General features: G+C 42.5%; 1 protein-coding gene across 1 annotated transcript in view; it reads right to left on the bottom strand.

Annotated features, from left to right (window-relative positions):
• Positions 1 to 836, bottom strand: part of ARSB (arylsulfatase B) — a 198,495-nt gene extending 197,659 nt beyond the window's left edge. The window contains exon 1 of the mRNA XM_056112471.1: positions 541 to 836. Within this exon, the coding sequence (XP_055968446.1) occupies positions 541 to 822 (282 nt within the window). The 5' untranslated portion in view covers positions 823 to 836. The remainder of the gene's footprint in view (positions 1 to 540) is intronic.
• Between the last annotated feature and the right edge of the window lie 11,365 nt (positions 837 to 12,201).

Genomic DNA, 12,201 nt, shown 5'->3' with positions numbered 1-12,201 from the left:
TCCTCTGTTAACCACCGCGAAGTTTGTGGAGATCTCCGAGCTGGTACCCTGGCTTTGCAGTCAGGTGAAATCTACAAGGGATGTCAGAGGCTCAAAGAAAGTTCTTTGTAGTAGCCACAGGCCAGCCGGCCCGATGAATCTTTGGTTCAATGGGGCCGGCTCGACCCTAGCTGAAACAATGGGTTCAGGGGCCACTGCGGTCCCCCTGGCCTTAACTCTCCAGCCCGCTGGGCCGGCTCCGGCCGCTCCGGGAGTGGCCCAGGCTCCCACTCCCGGTCCTCGGTTCTCACCCACCCGACCCGCAGACCCCGGCACCCGAGCAGGCCCGCTAACACCCTCGGAACCCGCTTGGTAGGAAATGAAAGAGAGATGCTCCCCGGCTGGAGGCGGGGAGAAGCGGGCCCGCAGGGCGCCCGGGTGCTGGGCATGCGCAGAGGCCGCGCGGGGTGGCCCGGGCCGGGGAGGGGCGCGGAGCTCGGGGCCGCGCCGGGCCGGCCGCTCCCGGGACCCCGAGCCGGGCCGCCGGGGGGCGCTGCGTACCTGGTAGCGCCCGGTGAGCAGCTGGCTCCGCGATGGCGTGCACAGGGGCTGCGTGTAGTAGTTGTCCAGCAGCACCCCGCCGGCCGCCAGCGCGTCCAGCTGCGGCGTGCGGATGTGGGAGCCGTGGAAGCCCACGTCGTTCCAGCCCAGGTCGTCGGCCAGCACGAAGACGAGGTGCGGCGGCGCTGCGCGGGCGCCGGAGCCCGGGAGCAGGCACAGCAGCCCCAGCTGCAGCCCCACGACCAGGCCCAGCGGCCGAGAGGCTCCCCCGCGCCCGGCCATTCTCCGATGCCCGCTGCCCGCTGCCCCCGCGCGCCGCTGGCGCCACCGGCCGCCCCTTATAGAAGCAGGAACTGGGCGATCGCGCCTGCCCCGCCCAGGCACGGAACTTCGCCCAGTGCAGCCTCAGTTGCTGCCGAGCTCCCGGGCTGACCGGGGTGCGGGGGAGGAGCCAGCCGAGACGAGCTCGTGGGGCCCCGGCTGCCCAGCGCCCTGCAAAAGCTTCCCAGCTTCGCTTCGCTTTCCCTCGGGGAACTGGCCCATGTGGCCTGCGGAAATTAGCAGCAGATTTGTTGAAGCACTCCGCAGGGTTCTCAAAGCATTTTGAAGCTTTTCCACATCCCTTTATCTTGATAGCTAGGACGTATCACTGATGGACGCCTCCCCCTTCCCCTAATTTTTTTTTTCAGTCTGAAATTTTTTTTTCAGGCTCCTAATTTTTTTTTTTTTTAGGCAAATGGTCGGAATCTGAATCCAGTTATCCAGTTCTGACAGGAGATTCTGAACAATGATGATTTGTTTGGTTTGTCTATAGTGTCAGGGGCTCCTATGTGCAAGGCGTGTTCTACCCTTGAGCCACGCCACATCCCAAACACTAAACTATCGAGTTTTAAAGACCTCTCTAAAGAACTTTTTTGTTTTGGGGCCACACCCTGTAGTGCTCAGAGTTTACTCGTAGCTCTGCACTCAGGACTCAGTCCTGGAGACCAGACGGGATGTCGGGGATTGGACCCTTGCCGACTGCGTCCAAGGCAAATGCAGTGCCTCCTATACTATGGCTCTGGCCTTTCTTAACTATTTCAGAACCCATTTCTGGCAAAACAATTCGTGTTCAAGAAAGCAGATGGGAGTGTTGTAATGGGCTCAGACTTTCAGGTCTTGTCCTCAAGCAGTCAAAATTGAAAGGAAAGGACAGAAGAGCAAATGACAGAATTCCGTTAGACTTTCCAGACTATCATTTCACACACAAATTAGTTCCCTCTTGGAATTATTTGGCCTGTCAGTGTATTAATACAGGTCACATTTACTTTTCACTTCTAATGGAGTCAAAACTTATCAGAGGAAAAAATGTTTTTAATTGACATTCAATTAAAAAAGGAAAATTAATTTGATTTTTATCAACTTAAGCCTTGAAATCATTATTACAAGAGACCATGAAGAACTGAGAGTTTGGGGGCAGGCATGTGGGTCAAGTAAGAAAGTGAGTACAGAGGCCAGACTCTAGTTCATCAGAGGACTCTGTGCCGCCTAGGAGCAACTGTGGCCCTCCCCAGCACTTGTGGATGAGACCCCCTCATAGAAAGGTATAAATAGAAAGGTATAAAGGAATGAAAGGGAAAAAAAAAGAAAGAACTGATAACTTTCCCACTGAGGGTCTTTCACATCTTTCTCCACTTCCCTAGCCTCGGTGATGAAAATCAAGTTGCCTCAACAATGGCTGCTTATCTGCAGGAACAATTTCTCCTTTGACCAACTGCTTCCAAAGCTAGCTCAGCTTGCACCCAGTCTTTGGTGTCCTACATTCTTCTCCTCCCACTCCCTCTCCTCCTTCTCCCAAAGGGAGGAACATTATTTCCAAGCAAGGCGGTTTACTAAAAGAGTCAGAGGGCAGAGTAGTCAGGTTGCACATTTACAGATGAAAGCTTTGGCTATGCGCAGGCTACTCTGAAAACAGGCAAAGGAGAGAGCTGATTATATTTTTCATACCGGTATCGAGAGACTGTTGTAGAATCTCTCAAAGTTTGATGCTGCCTGACAATGAGATTCAGGTTATGGGTTCTCTGTCCCTGGAATAAGATGTTTTTGCTCCAAAACCCAGATCCTTAAAGTAGAATATGACAATCTAGAAACCACCATCTGCACTGTAAGGGCTGCCACTGCATTTGAACAGTGACACCAAAGGCATCTCACTGAAGATGAAATTAAAAGTTCATACACACAGACCCGTATACGTGAGAATGTGCAAAATATATAGTGTATTGTACAGTATGTGGATACATACAATACATATTAGTACATGACTATATCAATATATATGTATTGATAAAAGAGTATAGGACAACACTGCCATTTTCCCCTTTCCATATGCATGTGGATTTCATCCATTTTCATTGCAATCTTGCTAGTTAAAGGAACTAAGCCTTTTAATTTTTTGCCCACTGGTAGGAGGAAAGGTAGCTCAGGAAAGATTTTGGTTTTGGGTTTGCATTTTTCTTTTTATATGTAAGGCCAAGCATCTCTTCATATGTGAAAGACATACATATATATACTTTTTGTGAAGTATATATATATATTTTAGAGAAAAATATATACATATATTTCTGAGAGACTGGCAAGCTACCAAGAGTTTCCTGCCCGCATGGGTAGAGCCTGGCAAACTTTCTGTGAAATATTCAATATGCCAAAACTAGTTAAACTATAACAGATCTCATTTTCCTGACCCTGAGAGAGCCTCCAATCATTGTTAAAGATGAGTAAGGAGAGGCTGCTAAAATCTCAGGGCTGGGACAAATAGACACATTACTGGTGCTTTCACTTAATCACCTAAGTGAAAGCACACTTAATCCCCGTTATTCATCGATTTACTCGAGCGGGTGCCAGTAACGTCTCCGTTCATCCCGGTTGCGTGCTAGCGTAGCCCAATGGTATCTGTTTGTTTTAGGAACATGCAGAGCCTCAAACCGATCATTCAGGGTCTTGACGAAGAAGTCTGACCATCTTGTAGGTGGGCGTCCACGTGATCTTTTGATGTCCCGTGGAATTCAATCAGTAATGGCTCTAGTCCTGCGGTTGTCTGTAAACCTCATTACGTGTCCAGCCCATCTGATTTTTGATGTCTTGGCAATGAGACAGCGTCCCTGATTCTTGAGCGTTGACGAAGATCAGAACTCCGGATTCTATCTCTCATTTGAGTGAATCGTGATATTCCAAGCATAGCTCTTTCGATTCCTCTTTGAGAGACCCGAATAGAGTTCTCATCCTATTTTCGTAGGGTCCAGGTCTCTGAGGCATATGTTAATGCAGGAAGAACAGTGGAATCAAAGAGATGTGCTCGTAGCTGGAGGTTCTTTGTCCTTTTAGTTATTTCTTCAATGCTCTTGAAGACATTCCAAGCCGCTCTCTTCCTCCTGTGCAACTCAGGTGCCAGGTCATTCATCATGTTGATTTCTCGACCTAGGTATATATAATGTTGCATTCGGAGATGGTGGTTCCGTTGAGAGCGAATGGAGCGTCAGGAACAAGGCTGTTTCTCATAAACATTGTCTTCGTAAGATTCAGCTTTAGTCTGACCTTTCCACATTCATGGTCAAAGTTGTTCAGCATTTGTGCCGTTTGGCTGATGTTTGTTGTTATTAGAACGATGTCATCAGCAAAGCAGAGGTGGTGTAGTTGCCAACCATCTATCTTCACTCCCATGCTTTCCCATTCCAGTCGTCGCATGATGTTCTCGAGGGTGGCATTGAAGAGTTTTGGTGAAATGGTATCACCCTGCCAAACTGGTGCTTAGCTCAAATAAATTGAAAAACAAGGGGATGACAGTGATACAGTGATATATATATTTATATATATGCATATATATAGTAACAACAGAATTCTTAAGTCAGAACAATCAGCAAAAGTTCAACACTTCAAACCCTACAAACAAAAACTAGAAGCCTTGTGAGAACTTCCTGTTTTTGATCTCTATACAGTTTGATGTCAAAAATGGATTATTCTCTTTTTTCTTAAAGTATCATCTCACTCCAACTTGTAAGTGGTGGAGCAGCTTCCAGGGAAAAATCTGTTCCCAGGTTTGAATCCCCACTTTAATTATCTCATAAACTCTTCAGCTAACTTTCATTGAGATCTTTAATTTCAGTCAACAGACTCATTATATCTTTTAACTGGTTATTACCTGAAAATAAGAAGGCTACTGACTTCTGTTTGGTAATTTATATTCTGTCAAATACCAAATTATTTCATTCATTTAATTAGGTTAATTATTGATTTTGATAGTGTTGAAACATTATATGCCTGAAACTAATATTATCAATTTTGTAAATCACAGTGTCCTAACTAAAAATAAAAAAATATTTTAAAATATTGAGTTATATAATTATATAAATAAAAACCATTTCAATCAGTTTGAAGATGCAAAAATTAACGCTGAAACAATCTGAGATCTAAGGAAAATAATTTTGCACACTTGCCAAAATGCACATATACTTTCAGCCAGCAAATTATAAAGATAGGAATTTATTTATTTACTCACATTTAATTAACATGAGAAATATAATATGAAACATGATATTTACTTTATCCTTATTTTTATTGAAAAGGCAAATAATTGGGCCTGGTCAAATTAGTTATAGGATACAAAGCAATCACTGAAAAAGACATATTGGCATAATCCACAAGATATGCCATTAATTTTTTCAGTCATAACTTTTATTGAAGTTACGATTTTTTTTTTTTTGCTTTTTTGGGTCACACCCGGCGATGCTCAGGGGTTACTCCTGGCTCTGCATTCAGGAATTACTCCTAGCCATGTTCAGGGGACCATATGGGATGCTGGGAATTGAACCCGGGTCAGCTGCGTGCAAGGCAAACGCCCTACCCGCTGTGCCATTGCTCCAGCCCCTAAAGTTACAATTTTTAACTAAATCTTATTTGCCTAGTGTTTTTTGCCTGAATGTATCTAATTTATAGTCTAGAATAACTTCTATAATTATTAAAATAAGCAACTTAATCCACTGGAATTCACTGAACCTGTGTGTATGCTAATAAACAATTTTATTAAGCAGTGGCTGTACATCTAAAGTATGAATACAATGTATATATTCCTCTTATTTTCCTCATCTTTGAAAACCAATGGGTAGGAAATAGCACTTCACTGAATGTGAACTAAACCCCCCCATGTCATGAAACAATAAACACTAAGCAAAGGAGATTCTTTGAGACTTTTTTTTTCATGAAGAAGATGTGGTATATTAAATAAAAAAAAATAGTCTTTCGTCATAATAAAAATATGATTCTTTAGTAAAATGTTCTAAAGGTTTACCATTGGAAAGCAGGTGATATTGAATTATATACTCTATTCCCCTTTATCACCCCCTCCACTTCCTCCCCACCGTAGTTCCCCAAGGGAATAAAACAGAATCTAGAGACTGAGAGCAGAATATATAAAATATCTAAAATGTAATACAAAATTATTCAGCAAAGAAGAATTAGGTCAGCAAAATCTATGCTAAAAATCTAAACTAAAATCAATATAGAACCTCCCTGACTTACACTTAATATTGATTTGAGCAAAAGAGTAACAAACACTGGGGCTGGAGCAACAGTACAATCCTTGCAAGTGGCCGACTAGGGTTCGATCCCTGGCATCCCATATGGTTTCCCACGCACCACCAAGAGTAATTCCTGAGTGCAGAGCCAGGAGTAACCCCTGAGCATCACTGGATGTGACAAAAAAAGAAAAAAAGAAAGAATAACCAACACTTACTCTAATTACATTCAATGATGGAATGGAAACACTGGGGCTGGGGCAATAGCACAGAGGTAGGGCGTTTGCCTTGCACACAGCCAACATGGCCGACCCGAGTTCGATTCCTCTGCCCCTCTCTGAGAGCCCGGCAAGCTACCAAGAGTATCTCGCCCGCACGGCAGAGTCTGGCAAGCTACCCGTGACGTACTTGATATGCCAAACACAGTAACAACAAAGTCTCCAATGGAGACGTTACTGGGCCCGCTCGAGCCAATCGATGAACAACAGGAGGACAGTGACAGTAAATACTTGTAGAGTATCTCAGGAAGGATAAAGAAGAAATGATCAAGTTTGTTGAGTCTGGTAAATTGCTTGACTTCACTAGAGATGGGTAAGAGACACTTTCACCATGTATCCTTTGTACCTTCTAGGTTTTAAATCTTATGCATATATTATCTGAGTCTAATAGTATTGTGCAATATGGTAAGAACAGTTTACACTTTACAAAAAGTAAAATGCATATGAGAAGAAAGTGCCCAAAACAATTATCCCCTGGTGTAAATGTTTGTAATGCTCAAAGACCACACACTAAGAATATCATATAAATGCTATCCATGCTCTTGATTTCTGTGGTTTGCATAGCCTCTGGGTTCTTAACATGGTGCTAACAGGCTGTAAGCTATGCTTAGAAGTAAGGACACATATGTTTTCATTCTTCTCTCAAGTTGTTTTTGTTTCAGAGTTTTTGAAGATGATAAATTTTGCATACAAAGACTAAGCAATATTATACTGGCCATTAGAGTAGAGATAAGAATGGTAAGAAGTCTTTCTTCAGATGGAAAAGTTGAAAGTCATTGTCTAATGTGGTCATTGTGGTTGATGTTACTTATTGCCCCATTACTGGCCTGAATTATCTGGAAAGCAAAGAGAGTCAAATATCAGAGAAAAAAATATTTATCACTTTAGACGTTTGTTCTTTTATTATTGTCATGATAAATTTGGTTTTGGAAACAGATCCGGAATGGATGTTTCTACCACATCTAGTGAGCAGTAGGTCTTCTTAAAGACTGGTAAGACTGCCTGCTGGACTTTTAGACTTTTAGAGGAGTGTTTTAAAGATTCTTATATACTTCTTCTAGTTGCCTAGAGTTATATACACGAGTTATAACTTTTATTAATATTTATTATGTATTAACTAATTAATACATAACTTAATAAATTTATGGCTTATTAATTAATACCACCAGTATTAATTACTAGTTGTGCACTAAGAATCACCAAAGTGAGCCCAAGAGATCGCACAAAGGGCTGAGTACATACTTTGATAGCAGGAGGTCAGGTTTGGCCCACTCCTTCCACCCCTCCCCACCCCAGAAAAAAGAAATTCACCAAAGTTCCAGTCATATAGGAAGGCAATTCTCCACTGCAATTATCTTCATTTTATTTGTTCTGCCTTTGGAGAAGTTTTTGTTGATGTAACTTTGGTTGATAAAGGTTGCAGGTGTTAGTATATGCATTTATATTGTTAGGGAAAGGAGATTTTTAGAAAGAATTTCTTTAGGGATTGGGAATTAGCTCAGTGACTAATTATGCAAGCCTTACCTGTGCATAACTCTGAATTCAATTTCTGCTACCTGGTTACCACCAGGTGGAGCCCTGAAGATCCCCTTAGCAAATCAGGGTACAGCTCTGATGGCTTCAGACACCCTTGGTTCCAAGCAGCACCGCAGAGTTGGGCCTGAGCATTGAACTGCCTGCCCAGGTTGACCAAGTATGGCTGGGAATGGCCCTGGGGGGACCCCTACATGTGCTCGAAGTATAGATACTGTTTCCCTGCTTGTCCCTGTCAAGTTCCCTCTCTGGAAAGACCTGGCAAATGAGTCACACGGAGATGCCATTGGCAGAGGTGCTCTGTCAGCTCCAGAAGTTAGCATCACCTTTCATGAGGTGCTATGCAGGGGAAAGAAATAGTCATCTTGGGTCACGCTTGTTGGAGCACACGGAGCTTAGGTTTATCTGGTTGCACCCATCACAGTGCTCCCGAGTCATTTCTATTACTTTGTCAGTAACTACTTCTTTGTGCTCTCTTCCCCAACCAATTTGTAAGGTCTCATCCTGCTTAGACACTGAAGCTGTACTGTTAAGTTAATATTGACTTTCTCCTCTCCTTATGTCTTTTGAGCAGTTTACTTTAACGCAATGTCCTTTTGTATAGATACAGGAAGACAATTAATTAATATGCTTTGTAACTTAGGAATTGATTGGCTTTGAATATTATTCACTCCTGGGCATCTGCCTTCTCAACTTAAGCCTCAGTTGCCCTCACTTCCTAGCACCCCAAAGGCAGGGTCCCAACGTGGGACTGGATGGAACCAGGGCAAGCCGGTAAGTTGTAGGCTATCCTGGCATCGAGATGGGCCAGGCCAAGGTGCCACGATTCTTAACTATAGGTTAAGAGTTTGATCATAGGCAAATGCTGTCATGATCCAAAAGTAACGACGAGACTAGGACCCTGCTGCTAGGAAAGGAAAGATATCTGGCCTGAGCATTGCAATGTGAGATCGAGATGGCCCTAGGAGAGCAATTCTATAAGCTCAAAGTATTTCTTACCGTGTCTATACAAAATGATTAATATTATGTATGCTTATATGTTGGTTGGACAAGAAGAGGACAAACACATCCTAGAAGCAGTTTTCCTATGTGTCCTGACTAGCTTGGATGAAACTGAACCTCTCTCCCCTCCAAACTGCCTTCAGTAAATGATTTCAGTATATTGAGGCAGTTTCCCTTATCTCACAGGAACCTAGCTGGTCTTGGGTAAGCAGATCTCAAGTGCTAAGCCAGGCCTGATCTTGGGGATGTAGATACCTGGCTCCAGGCAGGTTGATATTTGAGATGTAGGCTCCAAACTCTAGCAGACTTGTCTTTGATGTGTTAATCCAAGTAGTTTGTAAAGGTGAGGCCAAGATTACTGGCCTGCAGATGTAAAGAAACAATGTGGATGTAAAGAAACAATGTGGATATAAAGAAACTATGTATGTTTGCTGCTTCAATGTTCTTTCTGTAACTCCTTTTGATGACATCACTATATTGGCCCTTTAGAGATACCATGATGTATATAAGGGGATTTTTGGGGCTCTTTGGGGGGCTCTCTCGGGGTGCATGTGCTTGAGGACTCCTGAGGCCTCCATGACATACATTTCTTGCATGTAATAAACTGCTACTAAGACCAACCAGTTTAGCCCTCATTTCCTTCCTTCGCCTGACCATCGCCATCGACCTCCGTGGAGTGAGGAAACGGCCTGAGACTACCGAATGCGGGCAGCGGGAGAGATAGGCGGCTGCCCTCCCCTTAGCTGGCCCTTTTTGTGTGTTTACACAACACTAACCCGTGGGGATTAAAAAAAAAATTCTACATATTAGGCTGGGACTGTAGCTCAGCAGCAGAGCACTTACCTTGCATATGTGAAATCCTGGGTTGGATCCCTAGCATGCAAGAAACAAAAATCAAAAGGCAAAAACTCCCTACTTTAAAGAACACAATTAGATTTTAGTAATAATCACAAAATAAGTAAGGAATGCGAAATGAAAAGGATCTCCTGTTTAAACTTCACGTATACATAATCATGCCAATAAAAAACAAAAACAAAATATAGAAAGTGAAGAATTAATATTCTAAAAATTATATATTCATATAGTTTTCAAGAGAAAAATAAACATGGGTCTGCTGTGATACATGGGTGCAAGTGTCTGTAAACAATAAAGTCACTGTTATTTAATCTTTGTTGTGACTTCATTGAAATTTATCTTCATGTATTAACGTTCTATCAACAATCTAGCCAGATCAATCAAGTTATTTTTTTTCACATTGTTGAAGAAAAAAATTTAAGCCTTGAATTTCAAAATTGTTTTTTCACATGAGCAACAGATGTACAAGTAATTAGGAAGAGGCTTTAGCATAATGATAAGTTTGGCAGCAATTCATAAACATCTCCTTTCACAACAAACCCCAGAAATTGCAATGCCATTTACATCTTTGTTTCTTTGGGAACAATTATGGTGGCTTTAAAATGTCTCTGTAGTTGAAAATTTTCCACTAAAATGTCTTCATCAGAAAATTAATCACACATTTATTTTATAGATGGTTTTCAGAAACAAACTTCTGAAATTTTTCCTCCTCTGTAAAATCAGAGAAAATGGGACCAGCTCAAAGGGCTGGAGCACCTGAGTGAGATCAGGGAGGCCACAGCTGGGAAGCCCCCGCGCCCCACTGGCTGTGCCCCTTCCACTTCCCAAAGCAAAGGAAATGTCTGTACAGCAACAAATACTGACATTACTTGAGCTTTTTCTGTAGAACAAGTGACTAACTGTTGGAGGGAAAGTACAAGGCAATCAAACGCAGCTCTATGGAGCTTTTTTTTCTAGCAATAGAAGACCAGCATCTTTAGTTCTTTGTCTTGTCTTTCTTTGAAACATGATTTCATTCCCCAAATATATGAGCATTTCCTTAGATTTTTGTTATTGTGTACCTCCACAATTTCTGTGCACCATTCCTTTGATTAAGGTCTGACATATTATTTTATATAAAAATTGTATTTAATAACTAATCATGATCACGATCATGATCATCCTGTTGTTCATCGATTACCTCGAGCAGGCACCAATAACGTCTCCTTCGTCCTAGCCCTGAGATTCTAAAAAGTACCACATTCAAGGCTCTTTCAGGGTTAGGAGAATGAGACCCATCATTGTTACTGGTATTTGGCATATTGGGTACGCCACGGGGAGTTTGCCAGACTCTGCCGTGTGGGGAGGTTACATTTGGTAGCCTGCCAGGTTGTCCAAAGTAAGAATGAGATAATAAGATGTCTGCCGGGAGCTGGGTTTTATAGTCTCTGGGTCTTGGCCGTTGATGGGATTACACAGCGCCAGGGGTCAGTTGGTGGGTGTGACCTACTGGAAGATGGAGGATCTGGGTGGAGGATACTAAGCCCCAATCTGAGCAGGCTTGGCCATCTCAGCCCCGGGACCTGCATGCCTTTGTTCTTCTGCAGTTACCTTCATGCATGTGGAGAGTGGTCTCAGCATAAGTAGTCTCACTTATAACTAATAAGTAATAAAAAGTAACAACCTAGGTAACTCATTAAATTGTGCAACTGATATAGCATGTATTTTCTTTTTTTTTCTTTTTTTTTATTATTAAGCATGTATTTTCTTAATTTGTTCTTCAGTTTTAATACAACTAAGAAATGTAAGGGAAACTTGGACTTTAACATTTAATTTTTGATGTGTTCTCCCAAACTGTGCTTAGGAGGCCCTGGGCCCCACCAGCAATTCTCACCAACCAGGCAGCAGTTCAATGCCAGGTCTGGCAATGCTGGGGGGCCCCCAGGGCTGCACCCTGCAATGTTTGGGAGACCGTATGATGCTGGTGATGATACCCACTATGGTATCTCCTGTAATTTTGAGTTTTAATAATCTTCAAAATCAGTAAGATATTTTATGTATAACCTAAAATTTGCATTTACTAAATATGGTATTCCACCTTGAAATTTCCCTGTTCTATAATACAAACACAAATAGAAACTCTAAGCAATCACATACGATGAAAGAATTGAAGAAACTAAACTCACTTGTGTCTCTTGTCACTTGTGATTCCTGTTTATTTTCAATCTCTTATTTAAATTCTACTAATTATGAAGAACCAAACTATGTAATAAACTTCATTAATTCTAGCAGTGATGGATTTATTCTTTTTGTGTGTATGTTTGTTTGTTTGGAGGCCACACTCAGTGGTCTCAGGACTTACTTCTGGGCTCCATGCTCAGGGATCACTCCTGCCAGACTCGGAGGATCATATCCGGTGCCAGGAATCAAACCTGGGTTGTCTGTGTGCAAGGCAAGCATCCTACCTG

The sequence above is a fragment of the Sorex fumeus genome, unplaced genomic scaffold (genome assembly GCF_029834395.1).
Source record: "Sorex fumeus unplaced genomic scaffold, SorFum_2.1 ptg000018l, whole genome shotgun sequence".
Classification (NCBI taxonomy): domain Eukaryota; kingdom Metazoa; phylum Chordata; class Mammalia; order Eulipotyphla; family Soricidae; genus Sorex; species Sorex fumeus.
The sequence above is the reverse complement of the archived record's forward strand: the minus strand, read 5'-3'. Positions and strand labels throughout refer to the sequence as shown.